This window comes from Micropterus dolomieu, linkage group LG01, assembly GCF_021292245.1.
Source record: "Micropterus dolomieu isolate WLL.071019.BEF.003 ecotype Adirondacks linkage group LG01, ASM2129224v1, whole genome shotgun sequence".
NCBI lineage: Eukaryota > Metazoa > Chordata > Actinopteri > Centrarchiformes > Centrarchidae > Micropterus > Micropterus dolomieu.
Genome location: NC_060150.1, coordinates 11,156,859 through 11,175,349, shown reverse-complemented (window position 1 = coordinate 11,175,349; position 18,491 = coordinate 11,156,859). Strand labels below are relative to the sequence as shown.

The 18,491-nt window shown below is 43.9% G+C and overlaps 1 protein-coding gene across 7 annotated transcripts in view; it reads right to left on the bottom strand.

Annotated features, from left to right (window-relative positions):
* Positions 1-18,491, bottom strand: part of raph1b (Ras association (RalGDS/AF-6) and pleckstrin homology domains 1b) — a 56,112-nt gene that overhangs the window by 4,278 nt on the left and 33,343 nt on the right. For 2 of the 7 annotated variants that reach the window (XM_046056930.1, XM_046056922.1), the window contains exons 3-18: positions 15,272-15,391; positions 14,806-14,911; positions 14,477-14,671; positions 13,310-13,740; positions 12,413-12,499; positions 11,743-11,817; positions 6,213-6,290; positions 4,264-4,423; positions 3,769-3,890; positions 3,366-3,431; positions 3,119-3,262; positions 2,252-2,362; positions 1,638-1,736; positions 1,383-1,503; positions 613-749; positions 129-493 (exon numbers count right to left, since the gene is read on the bottom strand). In XM_046056930.1, coding sequence (XP_045912886.1) covers positions 129-493; positions 613-749; positions 1,383-1,503; positions 1,638-1,736; positions 2,252-2,362; positions 3,119-3,262; positions 3,366-3,431; positions 3,769-3,890; positions 4,264-4,423; positions 6,213-6,290; positions 11,743-11,817; positions 12,413-12,499; positions 13,310-13,740; positions 14,477-14,671; positions 14,806-14,911; positions 15,272-15,391 — 2,417 coding nt within the window. The remainder of the gene's footprint in view (positions 1-128; positions 494-612; positions 750-1,382; positions 1,504-1,637; positions 1,737-2,251; positions 2,363-3,118; positions 3,263-3,365; positions 3,432-3,768; positions 3,891-4,263; positions 4,424-6,212; positions 6,291-11,742; positions 11,818-12,412; positions 12,500-13,309; positions 13,741-14,476; positions 14,672-14,805; positions 14,912-15,271; positions 15,392-18,491) is intronic. The other 5 variants (XM_046056939.1, XM_046056947.1, XM_046056954.1 and 2 more) reach the window with 5 other exon arrangements.

Below are 18,491 nucleotides of genomic sequence, written 5' to 3'. Positions count from 1 at the left end.
GCATGGGGGGGGGGGGGGGGGGGGGGGGGGGGGGGGGGGGGGGGGGGGGTGGCTGGGCCAGCTGTTGCTGCTGTAGGGGCATGTGGTTGTAGTTATTGATAGTTTGTGGCTGCTGCTGTTGTGGAGACTGCGGTAACTGCTGAGGGCGCTGATGCAGCTGGGGGGGCGGCTGTGGGGCCGGCTGAGGAGACTGAGGCTGGTGCTGGTGTTGTGGCTGGGTCGGTGTCTGGGGGTACATTGGTGGATGCTGAGCCTGGGGTTGCTGAGCCTGGGGTTGCTGAGCCTGGGGTTGCTGAGCCTGGGGTTGCTGAGCCTGGGGTTGCTGAGCCTGGGGTTGCTGAGCCTGGGGTTGCTGAGCCTGGGGCTGGGGATGAGGCTGGGGATGAGGCTGGGGCGTCAGGGCTGGGTGATCCACTGAATGCTGGCTGTGATGCCGGTGACTGTGGGAAGCATGCGGCAGGGTGGCCCCTCTGGAGGCCTCCATTCTCATCTGCTGGAAAGAGACTGTGTGAGCTCAGTGAAGTGAATGAAATATTGTGTAAAATGAGCAACTTTAACAGAGATTTTAAAATCCATGTGACAAGCCCCGCTGTCTTTGAAAGAAAGCCATACCTTAGTGTTTTCCTCGATCTGGGTACCTCTCTTCCAGGCCTCAGAAAAAATGGAGCTCACCACACTCTGGGACCGGCCATGAGAAGAGCCCGTGTCCACCCCGCTGTCTGAATGGCCTGAATGATTAGACTGGGACTCTAGAAGCACACATACCTGACAGTGAGACACTTTCAGAGAAGTGTATTCTTAAAAGTATGATGTATATTAAGTATTAAATTGTTCAATTCTTGAATTATAACAGACTACTGGTAAGACAGTATCTATTTGAGTACACATCCCCACAGACACTTCATAATGGGATTGGTAATAACAATCAAAACCATCAATTTCTTCTTTTCTGAGAACACATGTTGTTGCAGTAACTGTGAGGAAAAAGAAAAACTAGCTTTCAAAGTTCAGCAACATAACCCCGGCTATGTCTCATTGATGTAATCAGGGTTTTCTCCGTTTGGGCTTGAAGACGGGCATTTACTAGGCAGGGAAGGTTCAATGAAAGACGCTACTGTGTTGCATTACGGGAAATGTAGGATCTAGTGTTTTTGGAGCTTGACCCATACTAAGAGCGAAAAATCAGGATATATCTGCCGCTGTGACCTTAATTTCGACAATTCTTCTTTTAATATGTTTCTAGAAAGACTCACAACTTCTGATGTGATAGAAAATTACTGGAGTATCCCTATAAAAATGTTTCAAATGTCAATCACCATGTACTAGATCTCTACTTGAAATGTATTATACTGATGCTCAGCCTGATTTGACTATGAACTAACCAGGTATGCTGGCAGAACTGGAGCCTGATCGGATGCTGGAGGTAGATAGAGATGACCAATCGTAGGCTGCCTCTGTCCTCTTCATGGCTTCCTGGTAGTTCACATATAGTTGCTTCCCATACTGCACACACACAGTGATAAAACACAGTGACATAGAATTAATTAACACAATTCCTCACAGAAGTGTTACAAAACAATTTCTTTGTCTTTTTGCAGACTAAACAAACCAGAGCAGACACTCAAGCTTGGACGCACCTTGGCGATGCGAATTCCGTTCACCCATTGGTGCAGGGTTCTGACATCATCACAGCACAGATACTTGATGTACTGTGACTTCTTCTGGATTTGTGGATGCTTCAAAAACAAGTAAATATGTATTTTACTATCCAGCAGTGCCTCACAAGTCCACTGAAAAATGATACAAGGTTTCTTCGTTATATAATGGGCTGCAAATCTTTTGGTTTTAAATCATCTTCTGGACATTAAATTTCTACATAAAGACAGCGAGTAATAATAAGTTATCTACTTATTAAATGGCAATAATATTAAACAATCACATTGACTTGTTTGGAAGCAATTTGCGCTTTTAATAGAAACGTTATTTTTTAACAGAAGGCTAATGCTAGTAAATGCACTGGGGATGCTTGACTGAAAGTGTAAGCTCTAATCAGTCTCTAGAGACCATAAGAATAATTTCACATGTTCACACAGATATTTTAAATCCATACATAGGGCGAGAAATTCACACTTTCTCAGTGTCCGCGTTAACATGCTACACATTTGTCTGACATTTGCAGACTGTTTCAGATTTTAAGTCACAAAGCACAGCATTTCTCCACTCAGTGGAAGATATAGGGAGAGTGCTTCACCTTCAGGGCCAGGCAGTAGTCAGTGGGAGCCTTGTATTTGCTGCGGTAGTCCTGGCCGTAATACACGTTCACATGGTCCAACTGCAGGAAGCACACAAGATCTCGGGATGCCTGCAGAGAGGGAGACAGAGAAGGAGGGACTGATGCGTGGTTGACTTCACAAAAGGGACGGATGCTGAGTGAAGCTGCTCTGTGCAGGGTGGTGAAGTTGCGTGCTGTCCATGATGCCAGAATAACTTGAGGCATTGAGACTTCCCTACAGGTACATCTAACATTTCTGGTCACAGTTTGGACAAAATTACATATTATTGGTCTAACAAAGTACTTTAGGAGCATATGCTGTTTCTATGCTTGAGTGAAGCTGCTCTAAATTTAAATAATCATGCGAAGAGGATCTAAGTCCCACTGTAGTCCAAGTCTTGTGTCTACATGTTTTTGAGGGTAATTACACAGATCTAAATGTACAGTGCTTTATTCAATGCCTTAGATTGCACCATAATGTGTTAAAAGACTCAACCTACTTTTTAGCTCAAAGAAGATTGCAGGATTTAAATGATGCAACAAAATGAGAAACAAGATTGGTCTCTAGTAGTGCAGCTACTGAATGCTGATGTGGTCACTGAAGACTGTGGAAAAAGTGTGTTAAGAGCACATGTGCACAACAAATCTTCCCTGGTTGAACGAAAACAAAAAAAGCATGCATGGTTTCTGTTGTTCAAAGTGATCAAGCACTAAACAGGAAATACCACAGAGCAGAGTGTGTAATCTGGTTCTCATAACCCCAACCCACATTTCTGTTCCCCATCTTCATTTTGTCTGAGTGGTGTGACTGCGTGCCTAAAGTACACCATCTCAAGTTTCACTGACCTTGGCTTTGCCTTTGGGGACGTAGTAAATCCCTGAAGCTCTGAGGAGGAAGTAGCGTTTCTTCCATGACTTCTTCCCATCCTCCTTCAGCCACAGGATGCCCTCAATCTCTGGCACAGACACAGAGCCGCCACAGAAACACTCCTGATAGACACACAAACAGAAATTGATGTCAAAATTTATCTTGCGAGTCCAGATCTGTAGGAATGATAAAGTCAACAGTTTGTGTGCTTGTTCATCATCTCACCTCTAATAAAGCCTCTTTATTCCTGTCAGCCATTTCGGATGTCTCCTTCCGCCCCAACAAATAGTTCTGGAGATGATTGAGAGGAACATTGAAGTAAATAGACGACAGGGAGGGGAAGAAGGAGGGAGTGTAAAGTCAGCGGCTCACATCGTTTTATTTTAAATAAATTATTCACCTTTACTCGCTTTAGAGCTTTGACCTACTTCCAACTCTCCTACACAAACACACTCCCTTGTTCACTCCCTGGGCCGTGCAGGCACTGAGCATGCATACACAATGTGTTTGTGCGTATAGCATACGCTTTCAGCATTTACACACTGAATGCAGAGTGGCTACGGAGGGTATTAAGAAGATGATCTGTCCTCCCTCTCGTGCTACGTCGTGTGTAGTGTAGGACAGTCACCTGAGGGTTCTTGAAAAGAGCATATTTCTCGATGCGTTCGATGAACATCAGCTTGTTGTGGCTGTCCCGGGTCCAGTTTAAGAGATTCTCCACCAAGTTCTCATGATCCTCAAAATTACGCTCTGAGAGTGAGACAGAGAGAGAAAACAGAGTAATGAAGATAAGGTGCAAGATATGCATTTTTTTTTTTTTTTGGCTGACCTGCAAATGTGCACTTAATTTCCTCCCTGGAGGGATTTCTGTTTTTTTGGGTGGGGCAGAACCTTTAACTGTAAGCCTAACAGTTAGCTTGAAGTCACAAACAGTGGCTATTCTTAGACAACAGACAATTATACTACAGTACATGTTTGTCACTCATATAATTTACACCCCCCCCACGCTCGCGTGCACAATGCCATGTGCCATCCATATGCAAACAGTGCAGACTAAAGCAAACCATAAACAATGTTTATTTGACTCAGGTGTGGTGGAAACTATCTGGGGCTCCTCCCTTACCCATCTGTAGCTCAGTGATGGTTTCTACAAGAGACCAATCAGGGCTGTAGCCACAGTGTGACTTATCCAGCAGGCTGTCCAGCACCTGCCTGACTGTCTGCCGCTCATCCACCATCATGGTCTTCGAGCTCTCGTCTGACATGTGGACCCTGATCACCAGCTGAGGAAGAAGAAGAGGAGGAGAAAAGGGAACAGCTTGTTTTTTAATGTAATGCAAAAATTTAGGACAAGAGGCACCAATAAAATCCCCATGTATGCACTTTAGTATAAACTATTTTAAATGATTTCAGCAAATGTAATCATAAGTTAGCGTTTCTCTTTATTACTTACTTATCTATAGTCTTATTCCATTTTATCTATTGCCCACCATATTAAGTAAAGAAAAGACGTCATAGGCCGACACAGTAAGTCATACTTAATCACGCTTCACTGTAGCGGCTACATGTTTTAAATTGATCACTTTTGACATAATAATAGCACGGGACAGAAATCCCTGGGAACAAATGGGCCGGTATCGTCATCTCTTATCACTTAGCGGGCAGCTTGACCAAAGAAACAATAGAAGTTCATCAGCCTCTGGGGCACAATGCTCTTTGAACAATTTGCAGTAAATGAAGTTATGCGAACATGTTTGAAGGCACAATGTTTTTTTTTGCAGCAGCCCATATCAAATAAAGCCACACAATCTGGTTGGGGATAAATAGCTTAAATGTACTTGGAGGATGAAATCTAATCATGTGCTTTTAAAGCTTGTTTCAAATATGTCAAACTTTTTATGGGGTCATTACGGTGACAATGTTGCATATAGGACCACTAAAATCCAATAATCTGGCCAAATTTTTACATCCAAAGTCAACCAAAAGTCCTCCATAACAAGCAAGCTTAAAGTAATCTGGATGTGACAAATGCACACACGTGCCAAATCCAGCCTCACACAATCGCAGCCTACATAAGACTTGTCCTGGTGTGAAACCAAATAAAGCCCTCAATTCCGTGACCTCCTGTTTGTCCCCTCCCACCGAGACCCTGACATCCAATGGGTGTGCGGGTACAACTGATTGATAAGAGACTTGGGCCAATGAGAATGCTGGGAGAACTGCGAGACTTAGACATGAGGAGTCTGACCTACATTTCTCACAGGAAAGACCCCTAAACCCCCACTTAGCCTGGCAGAAAAACAAACAAAAAAAACCCCCACTGCTTCTACGAGATCAATTTCTGAACTTTACATCCAAATGCATACAACTGCTTCAATGTCATGTATGCAAAATGTAGTAAATTGTGAGGCATAGCTGGCTGTGTAGACTGCTTACAACCGTAGGACTAATAATTTATCACATCACAGCATTTTCCATTTATGTGCCGGCTGTACCAGCACTCTTTATCTTGTCACATTGTATTCACTTGGTAGAGTGAAGTCTAGCCCTGTTTGTTTAAACACTGTTGGGTCTCAACTATTCATTGCATGTGAAAAAGGACACCATTCTGTTGCTCTCATTCACAGAGGTAGTTCATTCACTGGCGGAAGCACTGGTAAAAATGGCCTGTCTGTGGGGTCCCATACCGGCTTCCCAATGGAAACATACACATGCCATTGTCATCAATGGGGCAAGGCGTCCCAGTTGTTCACCGAAAAAACAGCACTTGTTTGGTTGACTGGGGTTAATAGGATGTTTTGTGTAGAACGTGTCTGCATTGTCTTGCAGAGCTCTTTTTCTGAAGCCTCTTTCTGATTTCTTGCTCCCTCCCCAGCACATACACACACATAATCAAACACTGCAATGACCCATTTTTCTCTGCGCTTCACCGCCTCGCTGTGAATGAAGTTCACAGGGAAATGTGGTGTGCAGTGAATATGACAAGACAGCAATTATTATGAGTCAGAATAGTCATTTAAAAGAGAAACTTAGTCAGTAAGTGAGAGTGTCTGTACAAAGAGGTGGTCCTACCTTTTTGACCTGTGCCTCCTTGATTTTTTCCAGGGCGACTCGGATCTTCTCTGCCTTCAGTTTGGCAGCTTGCTCCTCCTGGATGGACACACAGGAGTATGGTTAATACAGTTATACACATAAATCGCACACATGCAGAAAACTGACAAGAAACGCCTTTTGATTTCAAAGCTTTGCCTCATCCTCATAACGCATGTCTTTCATTATTCTCTGGCAGGAATAAGACATCATGCACACAACTTCATTAAATAGTAAGCAGCCTTCTAAACCATTTAAATGCACACGCCTCTGGCATGATGGCGCAAATGAAATCCATTTTTTTTTTTTTTCATGCTTTGGGTTACTTACCTGCCCCCTCCAACAAGATGCCATCACCTCCATCCTGCAAGTTGTGTGTGCTTCCACGTGTGTAAGTGGGTGTGTTGTAATCACTTGTGAGTGAATTTTCTGATGAAACACTAACAAACACAGGGATGCTAAATCGCTGCTATTGTGACATTGGTCTGGTGTTCCGTCAAATATGGCGCTCCATTTGCTGTCTACGGTTCCATATTGGATTCATAAGGAGCTGCAGCCGTTTCCTTTGATCTCGCTATACAGCAGAAGGGAAACAATAGTGGAAGATCCCCAAAGGGCGAGAGGCTGCGGATGATTGTAGGATCAGTTCAGAAAGCCTCAATACCCTCCACACAAAAGATGCAACGATCTCCTGCAAAGATCATATTCGGATCTTCAGGGCCAAAATATACAGAACCGTCCATAACTAATGAATTAAAAGAAGAAGAAAAAAAAACGGTTGTCTTTACATTGCAAGATAAAGAAAAAAATGGGGTTTTTTGTCTGCTTGCCACCTTTCACAGTAGGCGACTGCCATATAAAAAGTTATTCCACAATTATCCTCAGTGGGTGAAATTCTGCCGATCATCCACATCTTCCATCACTCAAAGACGACAGCGGATCATCTAGCTGAGGATGTGCTGCGCAGAGACTTTGTGGCAGCACAGGTTCACTGACACGCAGACATGTGCGCCTGAGATGAGCACAACTTGACTAAAACCCCAAGTGAGACACAGTAGGGAAGACGATGCCCCTCCCCCTTCTACCCTCCCACACGCTCTTCCTGCTTCCTCTTCCCTGTCTCTCTCGCTCTCCCTCTATAACAGATGCAGGGCTTTGGGAGCGTGCCCAATCGATGGAACATAATCCCCACAAAAATTGTAGAATGGGGGGCCAGCCAACCAGCGAGCCCCTATTGCAAGACATTCAACTGTTTAGCCAATCAGGCGAGGAGGGGAGGCCCGTGACCGACACTGGTGCCCGGAGCTAAACTACAGTGACAAGGACGGAGAGTGGAATTTGGGTGAATGAGAAGCTGAGGTGCTAAATATTTGAAGTTGTGTGTATACACAGGCAAGTGAGATAAAAGAAAGGGGATGAGGGGTATTAACAACCGCTCCCCAAGCCTCTTATCTCAAGAACCCCACCACCACCCCACCTTGACCCAGACTACCTTTTCCACATGACCAGCCACTATGTGTTGGGCCAACACATGGCAAGCTTTTAGTCAGTCAAGCGTGAGCATGTGCGAGTAAGAAAAATTGTGGGAGAAGAGAGGTCACGGGGGTTGCACAGATTACAGTCTAGAGTCAATCTGAGTCATGCTGTAGGTTTAGCCCCATAATTGTCAGTGTAACCCCCCCCCCCCCCCCCCCCCCCCCCCCCCCCCCCCCCCCCCCCACATGTGCCTCTCCCCTCCATTATTTCCTTTCCACATGACACCTAAACCCTGCTTTTTAATAGAAACTAGTCTGATTCCCATTCCACAGGCGTTTTCCCTTCCACTTTCACACTCAGAGACAGCAGAGTCAATTTTAAAAAGGCTCTTCTGCCTAGCCTGGTAAAAAAAATCTTGGCACCCTCTCCCTTTGATGTCTTTCCACTCTCTCTCTCTCTCTCTCTCTCTCTCTCCTCGCTTGTTCCCAGACATCCTGCGCTCATTCAGTATTCTGATTTGCGAGCGAGGAGAGGGAGAGAATTTGCGAGTCCGGGGTGATCACGGCTCCTACTCTCCCATTCTCTGGTGAAAAGTGTTAACACGAACACAAACTCCCTCACAGCCTGTACACCGCAGGCAATCTATCCTCTGCCCCGTTTTAAAAACCTTCCAATGGTCTCTGCATACACAGATAGACTGAGAGCCAGATATGCCAGAAACCTATAACCTTGAAACACAATAAACAATCATTTCCGATTCTTTTGTTATACAAAGAGAGAAACTAACTTCCCCTCCAAGATTTTGGCTCTAAAATCTAAAGGCAGATGAACTATGTGGATATTACTGTGAGAGTCAGCCAGCTTCATGATAGAGAGCCATTATATTCAAGTAAACGGAGATAACAGAAAGGGTTTTGGAAAGACATCTACAATTCAATGCCAATGACCGCTAATGGAGATGTTTCTCATCATAGTCTCTTACATGAATAGTAAAAAGCTTTCTTTTTTATTGAAGTCTTTAAAAGGAAGGGACTTCTAAAGTCCTGAAAACAATTAAAATTATTTTCCAGAAGTTTCCAGACCCATAGAGGAACCCTTATATTGTCCAAGATTAGTATAATTTGTGGTTTGCCTCATATTCAGCATATGCTCTTGGGTTGTTAAATCTCAATAGGATTTAAGAAACTCTGGCCTACATCTTCTGCCTCTCTTGGAATCCACTGCTTTGCACTTGGAAAGCACTCTACGTGTCATGTAGCAATGGTGGGATAAATCACAATCAACTTTGAAACGCAAATCTGCACACATCTGAGCAGCATAAGCTTTGCAAGCGAGCCAAAAGGCTGCAACCAATACATTTGCTGGGAAAACTGCTGCCAAGAGGTTTACAGTAAAACAGAGCATTGGAAAAGTTGGGAGCTACGGAGGACCAACACATAATGGATAAACAGACAGTGGAGCACAGAGGGTTCACATTTAAAATGATTCTTCCCCCACTCTTCTGGCACACATCTGCCAGATGTTTGTGCATTTCATTGTCTTGTGTTTGTATGAGCATCGTTAGGTTCATGCGTATACTTTTTATTTATTTATATATGTAGCAAAGCAAATGCAATAAATCAGAAAACACACAAAAAACTTTGAGATAACATATAGGACTGCAACTAACAATCATTTTAATCTTCAATTAATTGTTTAGTCTATTTAATGTCAGAAAAAAAAAAACACTGTAAGTCAAGGTCCTCCGTCTGAGCAAACCCCATCTGCTGGGGGTGACTGTCAGATGCAACTGAAATCTCAACTATTAAAATCCTTTGGTAAAACCACTTGTGCCAAAATAAAGAAAGAACATCCACTCTCTATTTCACACGTCTTGTTTTGTCCGACCAACCACTTCAAAACACTAAAATAATTAATATTGGATATATTGGAAAACAGAGGGAAAAAAAGCAAATCCTCACATTGGAAGAGCTTGAATGGTATGAGTATTTGACTAATAAGTGACTGAAACGATTAATCTAGATGAATTTTCTCCTGACTAATTGTTACAGCTCTAATAACATAATTTCATAAATACTTTCTGCCCCTTCACAAGATTTCCTTAAAGAAGACTGAGTGCAAATCAAAAGCCAGCTACATGGAGAAAGAGTAAAAATGAATGAAAATAGAAACCCATGAACCAAAGACCACCTGCCAGTGAAAGATAAATGTGGAAGCAAGAACACACAAGTGTATATAATCTGTAAGCATGGTACAGTGTGTGCATGGTACATGCTGGAAAATGATGTGAAGGAAAAATCCATGCTGATAGACCCTGTTAGATATTTGAATATTTGATTTACATTTCATGTGATATGGTCTTATACATTGTTTTTGGCATGCCCGATTTCTCTCATCTTGTCTTGTGTTTTTTCTTCATTTGTGCATTTTCAAGCATACTATTAAGGTAAATTTAAACTCCTGCATCGTATAGCTGCGTACCCTATGCCATACCCTACACCGTAGGCCGACGCACACCTCCCCAAAAATTTAACTACATGTCTATGGAATCAGATTTTGCCAATTTAGCCAAACAAAACTCCTTAAAAATCAAACAAAAGTTAAGATTCTGAGACACAATAAAACTAACTGAATTAAAAGTAAAATGTAGAACATGCAAACAAACAATTGGTCTTTTACGCTTTCTCCTTGATCAGACTTTTGCTCTCACTGTCAGCTTTGCAGTTTCGCTGCCAGCTCGCTTGTTTGCACTGCCCGACTTTTTGTTTGCAGTTCTGACACAAACTTCTCTCATGGGCGGACTTTTCAGGGGTGCATACCCATTGGCTAGTGAGCGTCTGAGTGACAGCTCAGTGCCCCAGATATTGTTCAGTTCAGCAAGCCGTTTTGACACCCTATGCACTGGAAACTTTGCTGGAAACTGGATTTCTACAAGATTATTAAAGTGTAAGTTTTGATCATGTATATTGTCTGAGCTGTAGCTTACTAGCTCTTTTGTTGTCTTCAGTTAGAAGTAAAGCTGAGCCTTGCAATGTAAGTTAGCTTTCAATAATTATAATGTTGAAGCTAATTTGTGGTCTATAACAATTGCTAGGGGTTTGTGTGATAACTTTTGTAAAAACTATTTTTTATTTGTCTTCTTTATGTAGAACAATGTAACATTTTAGGACCTGCAGACTCTAACAGACCTACGATGCAGTCTGCAACTTAAGACAACAAAACGGCTAGTAGGCCCACGAGACGTTTGTGTCAGAACTGCAAACAAAGTCAGGCAACACAAACGAGAGAGCTGGCAGCGTGACCGCAAAGCTAACACAGAGCAAAAGTATGATCAGTAGCAGAGCTGTGATTGGTCGGCTTGGTAGCATCACATTTCCTACTATGCATTTTTGGCTTGTCCTTCTTCTGCCTCAGCAGGTTCAGGGGTCATACATATCTCCTCCGATGCCTTTTTTCATTTCTGCGTTTTAGTAATTTCACTTAAAGTAACTGTTAGTCAATAATCAGCTCCAACATGACCCGTTTAGTTTCAGTCGCCATTGTTTATTAGTACCCTAACACCAATAAACATGAAGAAACTCAACACAGTGGAACATAGAAACCCCACCGCCAACTGGTGTTTTGGCAGTGTAATTTCAGAGCGACGCAGACATCGACGCCATGCTCATTGCTTATGACAGCCCATAGCCTATGCCATCAGCTACGGTGCAGACTCGATGCATAAGTATAAATTGGCCTTTAGACAGCCCTCACAGAACAGGCCTGATTCTGTTGGAGACAGTGAGAGTGCATCTACAGGGGAGAAAAGCTGATGTCCTCTTGTTGGCTGAATTTTTTTTTTTTTATCTTTGCCTTTTTTTAATTAAGTAAATAAATAAGCTAGTCTGATTTCCAGCAGGTGTTTCTCAACAGTCCTGTAAGCATGGATTTTCCCACTTAAAGACATGCAAAGCAGAAGAGAGGAGCAGTGCATGCGCACACACACACACACACGAGAGAAAAACCAAAGACGCGAGCGAGTGTACGAGGAAGTCACCTTGGTCAGGAGGTGAGAAGGCTTCCCAGCTATGCTTTTCAAAATGAGCGAGGTTTCTCGGTCCAGATAGGAGTGCTTGGGTGAAGAGAGGATAAAAAAGGAGAGCAGAGGAACAGACAACATATAGAAAAGTCAGTGCCAGATGATTCTTGGAGGCTTATTAATCGCAGGTGTTTTGATCTTTTTTTGCATAAAGAAGCGTGGAAGCGAGAGATGGTTCCATAAATGGAGCGCTCAGCAGTTGGTGGTTGTCATTAGCTGCAGCTGTGGGTAAAGAAGCAATGATTGTGAGAAGTACTGTAGACATGTACAGAGCAAACATGACTGCAAAAGATTGGAGTGTGTGAATATGCAGCATACTGTGGTTTGCTACAAAACCTACAGCTACTTTCACAATCCAACTTTCATGTCAGACACACGTCAATGCTTGTGGATACATTACACAAAGGCTCCACACTAAAGCTAAAATGTCAATTCTGCTATTCCAACAATTTAAATTGAATTAAAACTGTAAAAAAATTATGTTGCAAACTAATTGAATAGAAATGGTTCAAAAGTGACATTGTTTCACATAAGTGTGATATACGATTACGCTCTAAAACACTAACCTGCAGCCTTACATGGGCAAATGCCAAAACACATGCATGCACGCTCACACACATGCACTTACAGTGGCCCGATCCATTTCACCCTCTCGTGAGGTGAAGTCAAGCTGCCGCCTGGCTGCTTTACCATTGTCCCGTCGCAGTGTGACATGCTGGGAGAATCAGGAGGTGCAGGCAAGGTGTGTGTGGAGTGGATAGAGACCACAGATAGGAAAGATGTAAACACAGAAAATATGATCACATGCGGGGGGGACAGGGGACATGCAAGATACTGTGTTAACTTTTTCTTCTGAATTGAAATACCATCTCACCATCAGGGTTTTACTCTCCTCACATATCTCTAGTTTTTTCCCCTCTCCTACAAGTCACCTAAACATACATATCTGTTTATGTACTGTATATTAGCTTAGGTCTTTGTTTCTTAAACATGTTAAACTCTTCTCAAATGTACTGTCGAGGATATTTTGCTTTTGTTAGAGAGCCAAGGTGTTTGGTGAGTGAACAAAAGAGCTCAGAAATGGTAGATATGAACATTGTAATCCACACCAGCCTTATAGGAGGTTACAATGTATGTGTCAACACACCATCCAATGCACAATACACAGGCCGTATTGTGGATTGACTGTCAATGCACTTCAGGCATGCGGTTTCTTCCAAATGTCATGCTGTGTGGTTAAACATGCAGGTTCAGAGCCGGACTGAGGTCAATTCAGGGCAGTAAAAGGTAAAGTGTGCTTGTTTTCTATTGAAACTAAAATCTGACAATGATTTCTTTGTTGTCCTTTATGCCAGAAACTGAATTGACCCCAAAGTTGATTCACACACACATTTCACTTACCATTACATGTAGAAATGTACAGAGTCTTTCACGCTTTCACACTTTCTCATTAGCTCATAATACTATGTCTACCTCTTGAATATGTGTGTGTTTTATCTCTGTGTTGGTATTTTGTGTGTCATACCTCTGTGCTGGTCTGGTTTTGTCCTTGCGTGCTTGAGCTGCTCTGGCCCTCCACCTCTCCACCAGCCATCACTTTGTCAATGTCAAGGGAGTCCATGCTGGACGCTGAGGCACATGCTGAATTTACACTGGACCGCTGGGACGGAGCTTCCTGCTCGCTGACCGTGCCCACTGAGCCTGTCCTCCGGTGTTGCCCGCCGCCAGATGACCCAGACGAGGGCCGTCGGAGCGTGGTGGAGGAGAAGGAAGAGGAGGAGGAAGAGGAGGAGGAGGAAGAGGTCTGACGTGCTGCTTCATCCATGCTGAGAGAGGCTCTCTCCAGCTGAGAGGTGATGTCATCCAGGGAGATGTTGGAGGCTGCGGGGCGGCCGCCGACACTGCCGCCTCGTACTGTGTTGGCCGGCGATGCCCGGGTACTGCTACTGGCGCTTCCTGTTGGGGAGTTTAAAGGCAGCTCAGATGGAAGCAGAAATTAAGTGGATGGGACTGGAATTCAAGGGATACGTGATGTTTTTTTGGAATTTCTTAAAATTACACTGCATGTACCATACCAGATGGATTTCAGGTGCCACATGTAGCATTTTTCTGTTTTAAATGCAGCATATTTAAAACATCAATATACTGTTTTTAGAATACCATAAATTAGGTTAGGTTGTTAGGAAACTTTTTATCATTACCACATAAGACCACAGCAAAAACACCTGGCTGCAATTATATCATACCAGTGGTACAGTCATCGCTCCTGTATGCTAAAGGCTACATTTCCCTGATGCAAACAGGATGCTGCTAATTGTCCCACCTTCCTCCTCTGTATTATTACTCTGCATGTGTTTATTTTTGCTTTGGCTTCAGTAAAAAAGACAAATATGTTGGAAGAGTTCCTCTCCCCTCTCCTCAATCAGCCTTCTGGCTCTTCCACAACCAGAAACACCATTTGCACCAGAAGAAGAATGACATCTTCCTGTTTTTGTATTGCATAGCAAATCCAAACATTATCCAAGGCCAACAATGTGGGCTGCTATGTAAAATAAAAAGCGTTTGAGTATGGCAGAGGGCTCTATACAACAGTCGTATTTGTTTACAATAATATTTATTTTTAGTAATTGGTGGAGTCATTATTTTATTGTTGCTAAAATACCACATGAAGTACATTAATCAGCAGGACTACCTCCGCTGCTTCCCCCTCCACTGGTGCCTGCGTGCTTGGTACTGGCACTGCGCCCCCCAGGGCCCCGCTGCTGGGCTTTGCTCTGGCCGCGAGACGTGGAGTTTGGCTTGGAAATGGTACTGAGCTCCTGTTCGATGGAGCACAGGTCAGCCATCAGGGCGTCCAGGTCCACTGTGTCGCCCTGGTTCAACGCCTCTGCAGGAAGCAAAAATAAAAGCAGGGCAAGGTGAAGGTGGTGGTGGGGTTAATGATTTCATTTATCTGATCTTTTTTTGATCTGTACTGTTATTAGTTTGATCTGGACAGTGTGTCAGAGAGTGATGTCTCACCATTTATGTTATACATTGAGAAGCGGTAGGAGAAGTTGGCCATGTTTGTCTCCTGTCTGAGAGGGGGCTTCTGCAGTGTTTTCTGGGGCCTGCCATCATCCAGACTCTACAGAGAACACACACACAAAAAACATGGAGGTGCACATTCTGACATTACAGTCAAAGCATGTCTGCCTGCTAGACCCCCTTAGTCACAAACCCGCACGCACACAATACAAAGTGGTGGTGGGAGGGGAGTTGCTAGGATACAGTATAGGGAGACAGGATTAGCAGTGTTAAGGTTGCTATGGATACAGCGCCTCAATTTTTGTCCGCTCTTCTACCTGTGTGAGTCTGTATCTGTGTAACCAACCCCCCTCTCTTTGTTTGTGTGTGTGTGTGTGTGTGTGTGTGTGTGTGTGTGTGTGTGTGTGTGTGTGTGTGTGTGTGTGTGTGTGTGTGTGTGTGTGTGTGTGTGTGTTTTAACCTGTGTGAGCTTATCCAGCTCTCCCAGCCAGGCTCCAAACATCTTGTCCAGGTCCTGGTCCTCCTTATCGCTGTCCTCCTCTGCTCCGTGGTCCAACTCATCATCTGACACCTGCTCCATCTGTGTACACACACACACACACACACACACATCAGAAATTGTCAGATAATTCCACACATGTGCACAAATTCACACACTATCTGATCACACCCACATAGCAAAATTGATCTAAAGGAGAAAAAAAACAACTTCAGCTCAGCTCATGCCAACCTCACTGCCTGTTACCATGACAACCGCTCATGGAGCTCTAGCGGGCACCCTGTGCAGTCTAATCGGTGCAGTGCCCTGTAGTGTCTAGTGTGTGCGGTTCACTGCTGACACTCCTGACACCTCTACTTCTAAGGATCCGGAAGACAGAGATGCTGATGGAAGAAAAGCAGGAGCAGAACACCAGTCAATGTCGCCTACATTGACACACTGAGCGGTTTGGGGATCTATAAACCTGCAGTGAATCTGTTTACCAGTGGCATCCCCATGGAGAAGATATCAATCAAACCAAACTGAACAACACTAGTGGGTGCTGTTAATGGCTATATGGGGCCGTGCGCTGTGAGTGAAGGAAGGCATGGCAAGCTGGTTGTGAGAGCCAAGCTGTGTTCTGTCAAAGGTGATGGCAGAGCTCCCTCTTCTGGAAACAAAGAAACATGCAGCTGTGTGGCTGACTCAATTCCCACCCCGAAGCAGGTGATGGTCTCCGAAAAGCATTTGAATATTGACGCACAGTACAACAAGAAAGTCATTCTTGTGGATATATCAAATGGTTACGAATAATGATATATTCTGAGGATCTTTAAAACGAAGTCATTTTTTAACTGACTTATAGCACATATAGACAAGACACTGCAGATATAATTCTGTGCCTAGCCTTCTAGTGCAGAGTTCAAATGCAAAGGCCCTGAATGCAAACTACCCAACCCTTTTCAGTGTACACAAGGACACTTTTCAGTAAACAATGCACTAAATCAAAACATGAAAATCAAGGAGACAAACCATAACAGATAAGGCTTCAAGAACAATGCAAAAATAAATCCATTCTGCGGTGTGAAAAAATATGTAGAGTCAGTGTGAGCCATCCACCCTGCCTGTTTTTTTTTTTTTTTACACAACTGACCTAGAAATGCTACAGTCAGACTTGTTAGATGATCTGATATTACCCAACGTGGGGAATGAATAAACACCCATGAATTCCAACGTACATTAAGGAAGAATGCAGTCTAATCTGGCGATATGACTGACAAGTGGAAAGAAAAGCTTGGTCAAGCACAGAAGGGGTCATGCCTGGTCAGATACAAGAAGTCCCGGGCCCCCCCAATACAGTCCACTCACATGGACTATTCCTGGGTAATCCCATTGATGTTTTCAGGCGGTGTCATTCCCTTCTATGAACCACGGTGTATGGTGTCAGACACTAGTGGGGACTGTACCAAGCCAGGATTAACCCCTCTGACGACCCCTGGTCTTTTGATCCAGCAACATGTGTATATGTGGCTTAAGGTGTATGTGTGTTTTTGTGTGTCTGAGCCTTTATGGTTACACAGAATACTTGGGAGCAATCTAAAAGTCCTGCTTTGTTGTTAGAAGGTGATAAAAGCAGGTAATAAAAGGCAGTCAGTGAAAGATAATGTTGAGCGGCGCTTGTATCAGATCAGAAGAAGTCACATTCCAGTCAGCTCCTTAAAGTCACTGTATGCAGTGCATGTACAAAATATACTCCTCCAGTCTCCCATCCCATCCCTTGTGTCTCTACAGCTGGTATTACAAGCCAAAGATGCCACTGCTGTGTGCGTGTGCATTACAGTACTGATGACGGATCGCTTCCTGTTTTGGCACACATATCAAACACATGAGGGACATGGACATCTTGTCGAGAAGTATTTAAACAAAAACCGGTCAATGAAGAGTGTGTGTGTGTGTGTGTGTGTGTGTGTGTGTGTGTGTGTGTGTGTGTGTGTGTGTGTGTGTGTGTGTGTGAGATATTAAATCCATGCACTTGAGCGTGTGTGGGAGTCCGAACAGGAAATGGCCAGGATGTACAGAATTCCTAATTTCCCCACACAGCCTGTTCCTTGGCAGGAAACTCCAGCTGTCCTTCGGTTTATCCGTGCCACTTATTGGGGACGGGAGGGACTTCTAAGTAGGAGGAGGGAGACCCCTCCAACCCTATACCCATCAACAGTGTCTTTTAGGCTGACCTAGTGGTATACCAGAAAAATGACAAAAGTATACAATGCATAATTTAAATTACATAGTGCCATACTACCACTTAAGAATGGTTTGTCTATTTCTCTACCCTCAAACATGGCTCCATATGGCGCCCTTTGGTCACAGACATATCTATTTGGGGGTTCCCCAGTATGAAAAATGTCCTTGCTGTAAGGCATGACATCATAGCTGGCTGGAAGCACACAGGAAGAGGGAATGGCTAGAATCAAATGAGCTTGCATTGTGTTTGCCAAAACCCTCTGGATGTGCTTCCATATGTAAATACACAAGCACACACACACACAGACATGCAGATAGGTAAAAAGAGAAATATACATATGCTGTAGTAGGTATGTAACAACATAACCGCAAGAAGAAAACAGAACAGAAAACAAAAATGATGGACACACAAAAACCAAACAGCACTTTTGAAAATAGCCCTGCTGCTGTCATTCTAATGGAATCATAGCCACACTGGCAGATGATGCTGCAAGTTTAAGTGAACTACCACCTGAGGCCCTGCTTTTAAGCTTGTGGAGCATGACTTGAGAGACACAGGGATGGGAGGAAGCTGGGTGTGTGCGTGTGTGTGTGTGTGTGCATGCGTATAAATGCACTCCCACAGGCATCATCTCAAACCTAACAACAGCCTTGGCCTTTTCCCCCCTCCTTATACTGCACGGTCCCTCTCTCTTGTCTGAGCATGACCAGCACTCATCTGTCTCCAGTCACTGCTGGGTGGCTCAGAGGTCTAGGGTGAAAGGTTAAAAGGTCAAAAGGTCTCCCCCAGTGGAGTCTCTCTGTGCAGCCTTTGTTCAGCTCCGTATAAACACTCGCAGTTCCAGCTGAAGCTGCAGCGCCAGCAAAGTGAGATGAGGAATGAGGGGAAGGGAAGATGAGTCTCACTAAGTCTTAAAGAAACCATCCAGTGCTGGAGAGGATGAAGAGGAGGAGGAGG